This window comes from Colias philodice, chromosome 6, assembly GCF_061535455.1.
Source record: "Colias philodice isolate Cphi_HAF_F1 chromosome 6, ilColPhil1 Martin Lab GWU primary, whole genome shotgun sequence".
NCBI classification, from domain to species: domain Eukaryota; kingdom Metazoa; phylum Arthropoda; class Insecta; order Lepidoptera; family Pieridae; genus Colias; species Colias philodice.
Genome location: NC_143091.1, coordinates 7,621,725 through 7,638,820, shown reverse-complemented (window position 1 = coordinate 7,638,820; position 17,096 = coordinate 7,621,725). Strand labels below are relative to the sequence as shown.

At 42.9% G+C, this 17,096-nt stretch overlaps 1 protein-coding gene across 2 annotated transcripts in view; it reads right to left on the bottom strand.

Moving 5' to 3' along the window:
* Positions 1 to 17,096, bottom strand: part of LOC149487836 (agrin-like) — a 136,583-nt gene that overhangs the window by 29,187 nt on the left and 90,300 nt on the right. For both annotated transcript variants that reach the window (XM_089696509.1, XM_089696510.1), the window contains one exon: positions 10,278 to 10,313. In XM_089696509.1, the coding sequence (XP_089552635.1) occupies positions 10,278 to 10,313 (36 nt within the window). The remainder of the gene's footprint in view (positions 1 to 10,277; positions 10,314 to 17,096) is intronic.

Below are 17,096 nucleotides of genomic sequence, written 5' to 3'. Positions count from 1 at the left end.
TCTTTTAACGCTCTGTATTTTTAGTATAAATTAAAAAATGCTGGTGGATAATATAAATAATATGTAACCAAGTATCACTGGAGTAATTTTAAATATCTTATTTATTTAATTATCTACAACGGAAGTACAAGCGGTGCTCATAATTCCCTTTGAAAACCATTAAAGAATTTTTCCTCTATATTTCTTGAAAGAAGTATTATAATCAGGATCGATTATACTGTCTGTGTATCCAATTAGCAATTTAAGCAAGTGTGTAGTCTCGCCCGCATGACAGCATCCAAGCATTGGCCACGTTCCATAAAGTAAAAATACCTATCTTAACTAGACTTCTCTTTGCAATCGATTGGAAAATAAATTACTTAAGGTGGAAGAAGGGTATAAGAAATGTGTGTGCGTGATGTTTACTTTGGCATGAATGAAAATAAATTTTAAATTTTATTGTAATTAAGATTAAACCGTAAAACGTGGATTTCAATGCAAGAAATATTATCAGTTCAAAAAAAAAATTGTATACATCCTTCTTAATTAAATGAAATGCATTAGATGAAATTCAGCTTTAACTAAATTGAGATATTTAATTGCTTTCCTATTTGAAATATGAAGAACATTTACTATGTACCGAGAAGTAACACTAGCAGTACAAATTATATTTGTTAATACGATCATGTTTCTACGGATTTTCCTTGTAATATTAAAGCCTTCTATACTATCCACTAACATAAATACACAGACAAATTGAACAATTATTTAGTAAACAGGCAAATATAATTATTCAGCTATGTTTAGAATACTACTATTTAGACACGTTCTAAAAGTTATTCTAAATGCTAATAGACCGGGAGATACTGACACAAAATTTCGAGTCATTTGTAACAAGGATGGCGGTTCTACAGGGGTCTTAGTACCCCGTGTGGAGTTTCTGGTCTCCCATCGGGCGCGTCCCCAGGTGGCGGATAGGGGCAGGCCCCCCAGATATGGGGGGTACCGGCTACTCAGCCGGCGCGGACCAAAACCAGCGAGGAGGGGCGGGAGGCCTCACTCACTGGCCGGAGGGCTGCTAAATAATACTCCTAGGTGATGGTATGTGCGCAGCATCACCTAGTACTGGGGTTGGGGCCGATGAGGCCGCTGGGCCGAAAGGGCCCAGCCCTAGGTAGCGGCTGGCGGGTTTAACCCGGCAGGCGTACTGCAAACTGGAGGAGAGAGAGGAGATGATGGAGGTAAGTTTTAAAAATAAACTACCCCAGGAGGGTACCACCAAAGGTGGAGAATCCCTCCCTGAGTCCAACTCAGGCTGCCCCACGTATTCTGGGGGGGGCAAAAACTTACGCAGAGACACTGTGGAGGTGGGTTCCCAGGCCTCCTCGGTGCCAAAAGCTACTGGATCGAATGACGACACTGGCAAACGGACAATGGACTACAACGATGTTATGCAAAGCGATACGGATGTTGGGGTAGGGACGCGCGCTCAAACGGAGCGTGTGAGAACTAGGGGGAGGAAAGCTGGACCCAGTGGACTGTCTACGGCAACGTCTGTAGACAGCCTCATGACGGTCCAGTCATACGAAGAGGACCGATTGTGGGCAAAGCGCAAGCGGTCTTCTGGAGCGAGCTGCTCGGGCTCCTCCACAGAGGGACAAACGCGCACGGCCAAGAAGGGTGCCAAGAGGGGCAAGGGACGATCATCAGGTGTGGCGCGGCCTACGGCCGCAAGGAGAGCTCTGGCGGACTTGGTCGCCGCACGAAAAGCTCTTGTGCTCGCAGGCGACAAGCCCGAGACTGAGCGAGAGACCCAGGTCTTGAGAAGCTCCCAGGCTGTGGAAGCAGAAGCTGGCGGCGGACGGACAGACGAAAATGAATCCACCGCAGCCCTCCGGCGCCGCATTGAGGAGAACCTTGCTGTAATAGAAGCAAAATCCTCAAGCCTGAAGGGGACGTCGAAACGGACCCTAAAGGATGCGTCGGAGGCGATCCAAGAGGCGGTCGCACTGCTGGTGCAGCGCACCGCCTCCGAAGAGACACGGCGGCTTCAGGCCGACAATACCAGGCTCCATGGGGAGATTGCGGCCCTCCGCAAGGAGATGGCGGACATGAAAGCTACGCTAGGGGCTGCACATCATACGCAGCAGCAGCAGACGGACTCTGACCTGACCGCGAACATCATGCGGCAGGTTGGAGAAATGGTAAACGCCCGGCTGGATGTGCTGGAGGAACGCCTACCTCCAGTAAGGCGCGTGAGGCCGCCACTAGCGGCGGATGATAGGACTAGGGGGATGGCGGTTAGCCAAGGGCTAACCGAGGACTTCCCTCAACTCCCGCCTCCAAAGGCTACTAAGAGGGCGCCTGCAAAGGCTGCGAATAAAAATCAGGGCGAAAAGCGGGCTGTTGCACAGCCTGTGGGTACCGGTCCGGCCCCAAAGGCCAATCAAGGAAAGGGAGGTAAGAAGGCGGAGCGGCGTCCCGAAAAGGTTGCCCCGTCTACGTCTACTGCTCCCCAGCAGCAACCGCCTAAACAAGGGTGGACTCTGGTGGAGAAGAAGAAAAGGAAGAAAAACAAGGCGGGGGATAAAGCACGTGAAAGGGCCCCTAAACTCCGCTCTCCCTCGTCCTCGGCTGTGGTCATAACCCTGCAGCCGGGTGCGGAGGAGCGCGGTGTAACGTACGCCTCCGTGATGGCTAGATCTCGGAAAGATATCGACCTCGCGGCGATCGGCGTTAGCGCCTTGCGCTTTAAGCGTGCCGCCACCGGGGCCAGAATTCTGGAAATACCGGGCACTACAAGTGCAAAGGAGGCGGACGCCCTTGCTGGTAGACTACGCGAGGTGTGGGGCGAAGATACCATCAAGGTATCCAGGCCGATAAAGTGCGCGGAGGTTCGGGTCACTGGTCTCGACGATTCGGTGGCTGCCGATGAAGTCGCAGCTGCAGTCTCCCGGGTGGGTGAGTGCCCCGCGGACCAGGTCAAGTGTAGTGGTCTGCGCGTGGGCTCGAGGGGCTCCACCACGGCGTGGGTGAGTTGCCCGGTAGCCGCCGCGAAAAAGGTGGCGCAGGCTGGGCGCATCCTTGTTGGATGGGTTTCCGCGGGGGTCTCGCTTGGCGCAGTGAAGCCGCAACGCTGCTTCCGGTGTCTGGAGGTGGGGCACGTAAGAGTCATGTGCTCATCGCCGACGGACCGGAGCAACGTCTGTTATCGGTGTGGCGAAGATGGGCACAAGGCTGCAGGGTGCTCTGCAACCGCTCATTGTGTCCTCTGCGCCGATGCAAGACTGCCTGCGGGACACCGGCTCGGGGGCCCGGCCTGCAAAGCCCCTAAGCGGAAGAGAGGAGGCAAGAGTCGCGATGGCCCAGTAGTCGCATCGCGTTCCTGCCCTGCGCCACTAGAGGCGCCTGTGGAGGTAGAAGGAATGGAGACGTAGCGATGGCCCTCCGCTTTCTTCAAGCCAACATTAACCACTGCGCCAGAGCTCAAGATCTGCTGCTCCAGAGTCTGGCGGAGTGGATGATAGATGTGGCGGTGGTAGCTGAGCCATACTCGGTACCTCTCCGGGATAACTGGGTGGGGGACGTGGATGGCTTGGTGACGTTAGTGGCTCAGGGGGGTGTGACTATGGAACGAGTTGTCCAACGGCGGGGCTGCGTCTCGGCTTCAATCAGAGGATACACGGTGGTCGGAGTGTACTTCTCTCCCAACCGCGGACTGGACGAGTTCGAGCAGTTTCTGGCAGAGTTGGGGGAGCTGATTGAGCTCGCCCGTCCTCAGCCTATACTTCTGGCCGGAGATTTCAATGCCAAGTCAATGGCATGGGGATCTTCGGTGAGGAATGCGCGGGGAGCGGTATTACAAGACTGGGCGGTTGCGGCCGATCTCTCGGTGCTCAATCGTGGGTCAGAATTAACGTGTGTGAGGCAAAGGGGTGGATCCATCGTCGACGTCACGTTTGCAAGCCCCCACCTTGCACGGCGAATCGAGGATTGGAGGGTTGTTACCGATGTGGAGACGCTGTCGGACCACCGTTACATCCGCTTCAGCATATCTGCGCCCTCGATTGCCTCCAGCCGGTCTTCCCGGACTGATAGGCGTCCACGCTGGGCACTTCGGAGTCTCGACAGGGACCTTCTGATTGAGGCTGCCATAGTGCAGTCGTGGTTGCCTGCGCCACAGGACAGTTCGGTCGAGGATGAAGCAGCATGGCTGGCAAACGCTATGGTGCAGGTTTGCGACGCGTCGATGCCCAGAGCCCGCTCTACTCCGCGCAGACGTCGGATGTACTGGTGGTCTGCCGAAATCGCCCAGCTGCGCACTTCTTGTGTGGCTGCGAGGCGGGCGTACACCAGACACCGGCGCCGGAGATGGCGCGATGAGGAGGAGGAAACGCGACTATATGCCGCTTACAGGGAGTGCGTGACGGCTCTGCAGGAGGCAATCGGCAGCGCCAAGGATCGGGCCTGGGACGAAATGCTTGAGAGCCTAAACCAAGAACCGTGGGGTCGGCCGTACAAGCGGGTAAGGCAGAAGCTCCGCCCGTGGGCCCCTCCCCTGTCTCAGTCCCTCGAGCCTCGCTTACTGGAACAGATAGTAGCAACCCTGTTCCCAGAGAGGGGAAGCCTTGCCAACGGCGGCCCAGATGCCTTGACAACGGCGGCGACGTCTGACGAACAGGAAGACTCTGCAGGTGTATCTGTTCCAGATGTCACCCGGGACGAAGTGGAAACAGCGGTGGGGCGACTCAAGCAGAAGAACACCGCCCCAGGCCCAGACGGAATCCCTGGTCGAGCCTGGGTGCTGGCGATGGAGGCTCTCGGACCCCGAGTAGAGCAGTTATTTTCAGCCTGCCTTCGGCAGGGCCAATTTCCCCGCAGGTGGAAGACGGGGAACTTGGTCCTTCTGAGGAAGGATGGACGCCCGCAGAACTCACCCACTGCTTACAGGCCTATCGTTCTGCTTGACGAGGTGAGCAAGCTTTTTGAGCGCGTTTTCGCAGCTCGCCTCGTCAACCATTTAGAGGGAATAGGTCCGGACCTCAGCAACAACCAATTTGGTTTTCGCCGGGGGAGGTCTACGCTCGATGCCATAACGCGTGTGAGGGCGACTGTGGAGAGCGCGACTGAGAGCGGCGAGGTTGTTCTGGCGGTGTCCTTGGACATCGCCAATGCCTTCAACACCCTGCCGTGGGAGAAGATTCTTGACGCGCTCCACTTTCACCGCGTTCCGGAATATATGATGCGCCTACTGCGATCATATCTTTCGGACAGGGCTGTGGCGTATCCTACCCGGGATGGGTGGAGCGAGAAGGAGGTCTCGTGCGGTGTTCCACAGGGTTCAGTCCTCGGACCTCTCCTGTGGAACATTGGATACGACTGGGTCCTGCGCGCCGCAAATCTCCCAGGTGTCGGCGTAACCTGCTACGCGGACGACACCCTGGTGACCGCGCGTGGTGCCTCGTATGACGAGGCGGCTCTCCTAGCTGCCGCGGGGGTGGCGGACGTGGTGGGTCGCATTCGGCGGCTGGGTCTCGAGGTGGCGCTGGAGAAGTCGGAGGCTATCTTCTTTCCCGGCCGTCGAAGGCTACACAGCGCTGGATCGGAGATCCGGGTTAGCGGGGTGCCCATCAAGGTTGGATCCACAATGCGGTACCTAGGCATTGTGCTGGACAGCAGATGGAGGTTCGTGGAGCACTTCCGTCGCCTCGCCCCCCGTCTTGTTGGGGTGGCCGGGGCACTGGGAAGCTTGCTCCCAAACCTTAGGGGTGCCAGGGGTGGGTGTCGCCGTTTGTATACAGGCGTAATCCGCTCCATGGCCCTCTATGGGGCCCCCATCTGGGCAGATGCCTTAAGCGCCCGTAATAGACCATTCCTGCGGAGACCGCAGCGGGTCATGGCGCTTAGGGTAGTGAGGGCGTACCGCACGGTCTCATTCGAGGCAGCGTGCGTGATGGCCGGAACGCCACCGTGGGAACTGGACGCCGAGATGCTCGCGGACGTGTATCGCCGCATCTCGGCGTCCAAGTTACTTGGGCTCAACCCATCCTATGAGGAGGTTGAGCAGTGGAGGGATGAGGCCGTCGAACGGCGGTTCCGGGAGTGGGAACGCCGGCTCGAAGAGCCCAGCGCTGGAGAGCGGACGGTCGCAGCAATTCGACCGGTGCTGCGAGAGTGGTGCGACAGGCGGCATGGGGCCATAACCTTCCGCCTTACACAGGTACTGTCCGGGCACGGTTGTTTCGGGCGGTATCTGTGCAAAGTCGCGAGGAGGGAGCCCAGCATGGCTTGCCATTGGTGCGCCTGCCCGGAGGACACGGCAGATCATACTCTTGCCGTGTGCCCCGCGTGGGCCGAGCCTCGTGCTCGCTTGGTCGCGGTCGTCGGGTCGGATCTCTCTCTGCCTTCCATAGTTCGTGCAATGGTGGGCAGCGACAGATCCTGGCGCGCGGTGATCACGTTCTCTGAGGACGTGATCTCGCGGAAAGAGGAGGCTGAGCGGGTCCGCGAGAGGGATCCTCACGCGGACCCGATCCGGCGCCGACGCCCTATTGGGCGTCGTCGTCGTGTTGCGGCTGATTTACGCGGCCGCAACCAGCCTCCCTAACGAGGGGAGCCGGGCGATGGAGCGGGGATTTAGTCCATCGTCCGGAGAGATGTGGTGGCGTGAGACGTGTTCCGCTCACGCCGCCCCATGAGGTTAGAGCTGGTTGGCTCACAATTTGTTTTGGCCCGGCGACGGGCAGCCGCTGACGGGGTCACGGAAGAATTCTACCATACCCGTAGCCCCGTCGTTGATGCGGCTTGACGGAACACAGTGGGGTTTTGGTCGGTAGGAATCCGACATAACCCACGGCCCCTTCCCCGGAGGCCGTGGGTATCTATGCAAGATTTCCCCACTTAAAAAAAAAAAAAAAAAAAAAAAGGGGTCTTAGTACGCAATGACAAAAAGAAAAATGATGGTGTGAACTCTGGTACCGGTGGCTTAGTCGCGTGGGCGTTTGTCGAACTCGTCGGAAAAATAGCGAAAGTCAAACGATTTGTAACACAAAAATTTTAGAATTTACCGATAGCCCATAAAAAAGTAGTAGGCGGTAGTGTCATGCCATACTTTTCCGGTGTGACTTACAGCCCGCCATACCGATGCGAATGTGTTGATTTAAATAAAACAATCATTCAACCATTTGTACCAGGCTAACTTTTGCACAGGTAACTATCGTCGTGCAGCCATTTACGAAAATCGCCATGCCATACTTTTCGGACGATTCCAAATGGTCGCCATACCGCCGAAAATCTGCAAAAAATTTTTATTTCGCCAAACTTTTTGTACCAGTATTGCATTTGGATTTTTGGAGAGTATTTGATAAAATGTGACCATTATTATATTTGCCATACTTCTAGTAGGGGGAAAAAGTGCTGTCATACTTGAAAACTTAATTTATTATTAATTTATATAAGTGAAGATTTCCAACACATAGATCTTTGAAATTTTGTATTTATATTTGTTGATCCTCAAACTTACAGGAAAAATAAGTGCCATACTGTTACAAATCGTTTGACTTTCGCTATTTTCCGACGAGTTCGACTAACGCCCACGCGACTAAGCCGCCGGTACCAGCGTTCACGCCATCGTTTTTCTTTTTGTCATTGCGTACTAAGACCCCTGTAGAACCGCCATCCTGTTACAAATGACTCGAAATTTTGTGTCAGTATCTCCCGGTCTATAAACGTAGCAAGCAAAGTCAATAACGAAATCGTATCCGTCTATCAATATTCTCTAATTTTGTATGAACTTTGAAAAGACGTGATTTCTTAGCAAATCCTTGACTCAATTACCTACCTACTCTATTCCCAATTTTCTACCTGGCGCGTCGGAACCGTGACTAAATTATTAAGGCAGGCTAAAGTTAAATGCGAATATCCGTTTTACCGCATTGTGTTCACTGGCTTTGGGAATTGACGATCTCTATCATCTAGTTAAAATTCCAAGCAGAGAAATTTCGGTGCGAAGTCACACCAAGTTTTAGTGAAGCTAATTTACAACTTTTTCTATCTGTTCAAATTGTTTAACTAATATAGTAGATTCTGTGTAATATTTCATAATTAGTGCCTTACTTAAATATTTACCTAATTACTTTTGAACTACAACTTATTATGTTAAACTAGAATTGTAGGTTGTTTCATTCCTATATAAAATATTATCATTTTATGAAATTTAATTTAAAAAAAAAAGCCAAAATTAATTTGGTTTGTCTATCAGAGTAAAATTACTTAAGGATATTGATATTAAACATCGCAATTTTCCAATGGAGCACACACACGGCACCACACTTGTACATTAATAACCAAATAAACATCTCTCAGGAACCGTTTTGTGAGATCGCTGGGGCGCCATCACGAAATTCCAAATTAGCATAATACCGTCAAAGAGAGTATGAATTTTATTTCCAATGTAAGATTACATCAAGCATCTAAATTCAACCGCGAACTCATTTCCTTGACTTTTATAAAAGCTTAGATGAATCCGCTTAAAGGAAAGAAAGCAGCCGGAAATAACAATTTCGTAAGAAACAAACAAAGTGTTAGGAAGCGAATCACTGTAGAAGCCTGATATAAATGGGGACAGGAGGGGAGATAAAAATGATGGCGGATGTTCCCTCAATGGAAGTAAATTAGTATATTCAGGTTACGGCTTCAGGTATTCTCGAACTGTTTGAATTATTAAATCTATTTCAAGATTTGAATTTCGACGTTAAATTTCTTGCTTTACTTCGAAATTCAGGCTAGTTTATTCTGTAACTAGTTTAAAGATCCCAGGTATCTACATCAGGATTTTATGCAATAGTCTGGTTGTATTTTTATCCGATTCTATTCATAACACTCTCAGAAGACTTTTTTTTTCTAAAAATAACTTCAACTTTCAAGAACATTTTCCTAATTTCTTTTTCAGTATAATTATTATCGTTCCTTGAAGGGATTTCCATAAACAATAAAAAAGTTTACTTAAACTTCGGTTTTAGTCAATGTTCATAGATTCTATCACATTTACAATACGATTTAAATATAATATATTATGAAAATTTTAAAGTGTGTTTCATGCACTTTTAAATGTAGGTATCTTTTTATTTCAAATGAAATTGTTAATTAAATATGTCATTTATTAGAAAGAATTGATAACACCATGATCATAATAGTAATCAGGTCAACTCATTAGCTCACTGTAAAGTAAAAAAATTTCTCCATTACTTCATAATGAACTGCAGAATTAAAATAAACATATAATAAATGAAAAAGGGAAAGCCACAGCACCTTTCTCGAATAGAGAGATGTTTAATAACATAATTAATCACAAGGAAATCATAACAGAGCATTTACTGAGTAATGCTAGCAAAAGCGCTCCCACAGAGTATGAACAAAGCAATTTCGCTGGAACTACGTAGTTGGCATGTCACCCACAACGAACGCTTGTGTGAGCCGCAGATAAGCTCTCCTACTTATCTGTGCCGCTGTACAAAGAACGAATATTGTTGAATGTACTAAATTTATATATTTTAGTCTAGCAAACGACACGTTGATCTTGTGTTCTTTATTAGAAATTAAGTCCAAACCAACCCACAAGGTTTGCTTTGGATTTAATTTCTAATAAATAAATTCTTTAAAAAATCCTTGTTAAGATATTATAGAAATTGTAAAATTATATTAGTACATTCCGAGGATGGAAAAGAATTAGTATACATTTTAAAGAATAGAAAAGAAAACGATCACGAGATGGGATTCGAACCCGCGTTTTTCCACCAATCCGGGGCGACCTGACCAATTTGGCCACCCCTGATCCCGCCAGAGCAATCGAAGTTATTCTACTCTTTCAGTTTTATGTGTCTAATGGACACACCGCGCCGCCATGTGATTATTGTTTACATTCGTTGAAAATGATTATGTTATAAGGATCTCTTAACATAATACAAAATACAGACCGTGAAAATTAAAAGAGTATAAAGAGAAAAACATAATTTATGTGTGAGCCCACTTCACTTAGATTCAAATATTCGTATACAAAACAGTATTAAATATATAATGGAGAAATGTTGCGAGAGACCTGACAAATTGTTCCACAGTATCAGTGAAATATAATTTCACTGTGCCTAAAAAATAATAACATTATAATCATAACTTTCTTCAGAAAGCCTTAATTTGAATAAAAGTCATACGTATAAAGAACACCTTGTCGTGTTACGAAATCAAATATAAAACAACAATATTATTCGAGGTGATATTAAATTTGAAGCTTCTCAACATACCTTCAGGAGCCGGCGGCCGTGGCTGATAATGTAAATCTGGAACAATAAAACATTTGATATAGTCAAATTCATAGCTTCTTAACACAACAATATATTACGTTAGTTGAACTAGCAAATATATTGGTTATTCTGAATGTATCTAGGCTTTTAATACAGTGGCCAACATAGAGCGACCACTCTCATCATGGTAAAGTGATGATAAAACAAATACATTAAAAATACAAAGAGCATCTCTGCAAACACTTTCTATAGAACATACTTAATAATAATTTTGAAAACTGTTATTGAAAACGTTCTATTTCCTCGACAGTAATATAATTCAAGTCTTATTTGCACAAATATTTCACGGTCTTCAATTTAAATATTGTACAAACACGTTCAAGAAAAATAACTCGAAATGTGTATTTCGCTACACAACTGAGACTCAATATTTTGCTTTCGCGGTTTGAATTCACAAAACGGCGATAGATATCACGAGCTAAATCGACTTACAAAAACACATTTACGCCCGAGCGGATTAATTTCGCCTTAGGTACCTCACCGAACATAACATTACGGAATGTGACACACAAAGGTATAAAGGTCACTGCTAATGGTCCCGCAGTACGGATAAATATAAAATACAAGAGCCAAGCAAATGGTCACAAGTCGGGGTGTGCTGGGGCGGTGCGCCATATTGTTTTATTGCAAATTGGTTGGACGTATATCGCGCCTGTCCTTTACATATACGGGGCTATTAAACTACGGCCGGTGCCCAGTCACGTGTTAAACGAATCCGATCGCTAGCTTATGTAAGATAGAAAACTGTGTAGTCCACGTTTTGTAGATTTGTCGTCAAATAAATACGTATGTATAGATACTGTGCTGTACTAATTAATCTAATTTATACGTTGTGAGGAGAGCTTATTTGTTATGAAACCAATTAAGCTATTCATAATGTTATGCCCATTAATATTTATAAATTCAATGCCAATTAATATTTCCATTAAGATTTTAATTTCAGCACATTGTTTTGCATGTTATTTAAAAAGACAGGTAAATTAAAATTTAACACATATTAATATGTTTTCTTTTCATACTTTACGAATATTTACAAAATTGTTAAACTTGTACGAATATTCTACGAAATATTTAAGTTTTGCTACGCGGTTGCTTTGCTACGCGAGTCCAATTATTAAAACTGTTTGCGTTACCCTTATACATCGTAATTTCAATCGATAGGATCAATGCTTTATTGATTTTGAAGTATTTTGTTATGGACATAATATGGTTAAAGACGACAAAAAAAGCGAGTTCCTTAAGTTAAACCCCTCACTGCAAGTATCTTCATTTAAAACGTGTAATTTGACTTACTAGGAATTCTGCTACCATAACCTCAGTAAAATGCTGCCTATTTTCATTCTTCATATTTCTTTAACGATTGTTTAAGTATCACACTGTATCACTGTAGATTTCTTTTAAAAAAATGAACTGATTTGTTTTGATTAAACTTTCTGATTATAACATCTAAATGCAATTAATAATATGTAATACTAATGGATTACTTTGTAGCAGCAAGTGCGTTCGCCAAAGAGAATACAAATACTATTTGGCGTTCGCGAGCTGATTGAGCTATCATGACATATCATTTTATAAAAAAATCAACTACCTTCACTTATTTTTCTAAAATTGACATGTTGATTTATTTTTTCTAAATGTGGGTAGTTCTGCACGTAGTAGGTAAATATTTAGTAATCTGTGGTTGGTTTGTTACATTTATTACCAGTCGTTGTTTATTTACCCTAACAATTACAGCAATTAACGCCTTTCGATTAAGGAATTATATCATAAAAAATTGTCCATGGTATTGTGGTGATTGGGTGAACAGAAATGAAGTTTCGTGATGTAGGTTATGTGTGGTAATAAACGCCGTGTCCCAATTAACGCGGAAACTTACTAGACTATCACAATCATAATCTACCAGATTAACGTAGCCAGTACCTCTGTAACGTTTGCTTTAGCAGATGATGCTAGGAAATTGCAGTGATGAAACTTAACCGTCGACGTGTCGTAATACCAAAGCCAAATCGAATACTGTGGAACATAAAATTAAACAGATATCGAATCGAGAACGTTTCAATCGAATAGTCGCAGATTAAGTTCGGTAGGAACGCAACAGGAAAGTGGAGTGGAATCGATTCACACAACGAATCGAGCAGAGGCGGCCGTTATAGCGCCGCAACAAATTGAAATTGATATCATCGCTGGGCAGCAGCCGGATATTACGGGTGTCAAGCGCAATCACGCACTGGCAGGTACGATCTAAGTATACTCTTTATCTTATCTATATTTAAGGTAAATTGAATCTCTTCTAAATTCCCGAAATGGTACGTAAAATTGATAGCTGTCGAGCAAAATAATATAACAAAGCGATAGGGTGAGTAAAGTTAAGCTTTGTATTTTGAGGGTCTTGTCTTTTATGTTAAGAGTGATTTGTTTATGTGCTATTGCTTATTAGAAATTTACTTTTTATAAGAAAATTAAAAATTTTTACATTTCAGAAGTAAGTAAGTACCTGAATTTTAATTTAAATACAGTCAGATACAACTTTCAAAGACGGCATACATGCTTATTACTACCCGAAATCCCATGGCCATATTCCTTGATAAACTCTTCTGATCTCTTATCCCAATCCCCAAAGCGATTTAAACTTAAACCCATAATTGTGAATGCTTATGGGTGGCATGGCCCTTTTCAAAATTTCTAAGCATGTGTTTTGCCTTCCTATCACATGAAACGGTGGCTTGGTATACTTATTTAATATGTATTGCTGATTATGATCTTATCATGGAATAATTTAAATAACTTTTAATGACCGGTGTTTTGTTTGAACTGAACACTAGCACGAAATTCAGTTTATTCTATATAGTTTTACTAAAATTGACCAATACTTCGATCACTTTTGCTAATGCTATAGTAAACTCTTACAAAGTGAGTTGAAACGTTTCCATTAACTGTATTAAAACAACATTCGAAAACATGTAAGTAAGAAAAGCGTCCCATTTACTTTGCACGTGATATTTTTTTGACAAAAAGTTGTAGCAAATTATTATATTGTTCTGGAAGAATAAAGTTATACTTATAGGTTCAGGTTCAGGTTGACCGCCTCCTTGGTACAGTGGTTGACGCGTGAGCGTAGCACCGAGGGGTCCTGGGTTCGATTCCCGGTGGAGACGAAGAAAAAAAATGTCTCGGTCTGGTAGGTCACAGAAGACTGATCACCTACTTGTCCCTAAAGAAAATCGATCAGTGAAACAGATGTATAATGCATCTGCCCCTTACCCCACTAGGGGACACGGGACTTCACTTTTTTATAGGTTCAGGTTCCCTTAATACAGGTTAGGTTCCATACTCTGAGACCCAGAGGTCTCAGAGTATCTATAACCATTTATCATTTGTCAGAACAAATGATAAAGGTTGGTTAAAGATAAAGGTATTATTTTATATACTAGAAGAAATAAAGGCGAAGTAGGATTAACAAATTTTTGCATTTGAAAAAAATGTTATATCAAATAGCGCATTATCCTCTGTATAAAAATATTATACGATATTGAAGTTATATTATGGCTTTCGGCTATTTTTAGAAATCAGTTTGTCTTGTAGGTATTGTTAATTTCCGTGGGATTGCCGATATATATTTTCGTCTTTGAAGGATAACGACATTGTTAACATAATTTGCGAAAAGAATATTAAAAATAAAACAGCAATATAAGACATATTATAAGTACACGTGTAAGACATGCAGCGTGTTAAAAGATAAATAATTAAAAACAAATAGGTAGATTACAACACAACAAATATAATATAATTCAAAAGGTTAAGAAGCCAAAAGCCTATACCTGATATTTATTAAAAGTATAAATGAATGCATTATACCTATGCGATAATGCGACCAGCGACATACCTACTAAAGTTCTTTTTATTTATTCCATGACAAGATCATGATCACATACTTACCTACTGTTACATAGTTAAAATCTAATTCTAATCAATTGAAAGCTGAGGTGAAAATTTGTAGAACAATTTTCACAATATGACGGGCACGGTAGCGAACAAATGCGGTTTTATCTTCACTACATAGTATAAAACAAAGTCGCTTTCCCTGTCCCTATGTCCCTATGTCCCTTTGTACGCTTAAATCTTTGAAACTACGCAACGGATTTTGATGCGGTTTTTTTTAATAGATAGAGTGATTCAAGAGGAAGGTTTATCTATACATATAATAAAATCGTAGGAAAGTCAAAACTGTACATTGAATATTTTTTTAAAAGAATACATAATCCATGATCTATAATCGATATAGAAGCCAAAAACATAGTTTTTAGAATTTTTGTCTGTTTGTCGGTTTGTCTGTTTGTCTGTTTGTCTGTTTGTCTGTATGTTTGTCCAGGCTAATCTCAGAAAGTACTGCACGGATTTACTTCAAATTTTGCATGAATATTACTAACAGGTCGGGTCAGGCTGTTATATACATATTATCATGCTATCACCTTCGGGGGAGGAGCTGTGAACCTTTATTTTTCTTACGTATTCCGTGTACTACGACAGCGTACAATATAAAGACTCATGTTTAAATGTTGTTTTTGAGTAAGCCATGCTATTGTCTACCTTTATACTATAAAAACTACATCATTTAAGTAATTTTGGCAGAGAAACAGTATAATGAATCTTAGTAGTATAAAGACAAATTTAAAACAGCGCCATCTATGAGATTTCATTAAAATTAAATCAATTTACATAATATTAACGCTCCTTGGAAGTTCATAATTTAAATATTATGATGTTGGTGAGTTTGTTTTTTTTTAAAGTTAAATAAATAATTAATATCTTCCCAGAGTAAATTTCAGGTGCGCTTATATTTCATGTGAATATACTAAATTTTTATAAGTGAGGGTAGATGTTTATTATTTGATGTTAGTTACAGTTATATAGGTAATAGACGTAGTATTTGTATTCTCTTTGGGTAATAGTAGATAACAGTGATTGTGTTCATTGGTTACATTTTTAAAAATCTTCGGCTTTTTTTTAATTTTCGCCTTCTTGCGTTCCCACAAAAGGTAAGTTGTAGCTTTTATATTTATTGTTTATTATAATTATATAGTTAGACTCATGTTTTTAATTAGTTAAAGTTATGACAAAATAAGAAAATGATGAAATTTTATTTTTATCATGTATAACTTTTACAAGACTATATTATACGCCCAAAGAAGGTCACTTTAGTTCTTGATAAAACTTTATTTGTTAGTAGCTTTTTATTAAAATTAGGTACACTTATCTTTTGATTTTTTTTTATTTACAGATTCAATGTTCATAAAAATTGACGATTTGCGTGAGGATGTAGTGGAAATTAGTAACCTTGCGCGTGGTCAATCAATATTCAATACATATTATAATAAAATTCTAGAAAAGTGATGTCTGTTCAATGAAAATATGTAAAAAAAATAGCAGGGGTTATTATTAAATCGATCTCAAACCCAAAACTGTAGTTATAATTTTTTTTGTCTGTTTGTCTGTATGTTTGTGCACGCTAATCTCAGAAACGGCTTATCCGATTTAGATGCGGTTTTCACTAATATATTGTGGTAATCTTCATTTAACATTAACGGTCTTACTTATAAAATGTTACCCATTCGCTAAGCAATGGATTAGTTATTGCAATAACCTGTCTTGTTTTTATGAATGACGTTTCATGTGAGCAAGAGCAGGACACAGCTATGGTAGGAAATGGTTGACATTTATCCATTGTTTAACTTTTTATAAGTAAGGCCGTTAGTGTTTATTTCATGTTAATCGGTTTGTAAATAAAAAAGTTATGACCATTAAGTATTCACGGCGAACATTTGCAAAGGCATTCTATTGTACACTATACAGTGTACGATAAAACGTAAGTTATCTGTTATACGCTACAGTAATTATTCCTTATAAATGTCCAGGTGATCATATCGAAAGTCCCCAAGGGTGGGGTGGGGGTGGGGGGGTAAGCTGAGGTAGTAGGGGGGGAAGGGGTCAAATTAGAATTATGCTTACTTCTAGGTAAATTTTATACATAAAATGTCCTTTAAATTATGTCGTATTATATTTTTAACCCCTTTTAACCATTTTTAACCATCAAAAAGATGGGTGATAAGTGTTTGACCGCTATGTTTGTCTGTTTGTGCCACCGTAGCTCGCTAACAGGTAATACGAATTAGATGCGTGTTAGGCAGCATATTTTCCGACGCTGGTTCTTAGATAAAGTGTATAAAAATCGGTTCATCCATTTATTATACCTAGGTATATAGAGGTAAAAGTGGGAATGTGGGAAAAAATATTAATTATATTTTTATCCAATTCGGTTTATCCATTTATTAGATTACAGCGGTGAAAGTGGGAATGAACAATAATCGAATGTGGTCAAATAATATACTCAAGCGGCATATCAAAATATAAAAGAGCAACATGTTTTATCGAAATCGGTTCATCCGTTTATTACATTTAGGGGTGACAGTGGTTAGATAAATAAACCAAATGGAGCATCAAACGACAGGATATGACGTGTACATATAGGTATAATTAGATAATATGGTTTACATCAAAATCGGTTCTGCCATTTACTAGGTGTGGAAAGAGAAGGGTTGAAAGTCTGTGAAAGAAGAGGGGGATATGGGAGCGAGAGGATAGCCACACCCTGGAAATTTTGAACTCTACTCAAAGCCACATAGGCCTGGCTCTTGGCAATTTTTTTTCCTAAAGATACCACTTCTTTTGCCACTGTGATCCATTACAATTTGTGCACGGTTA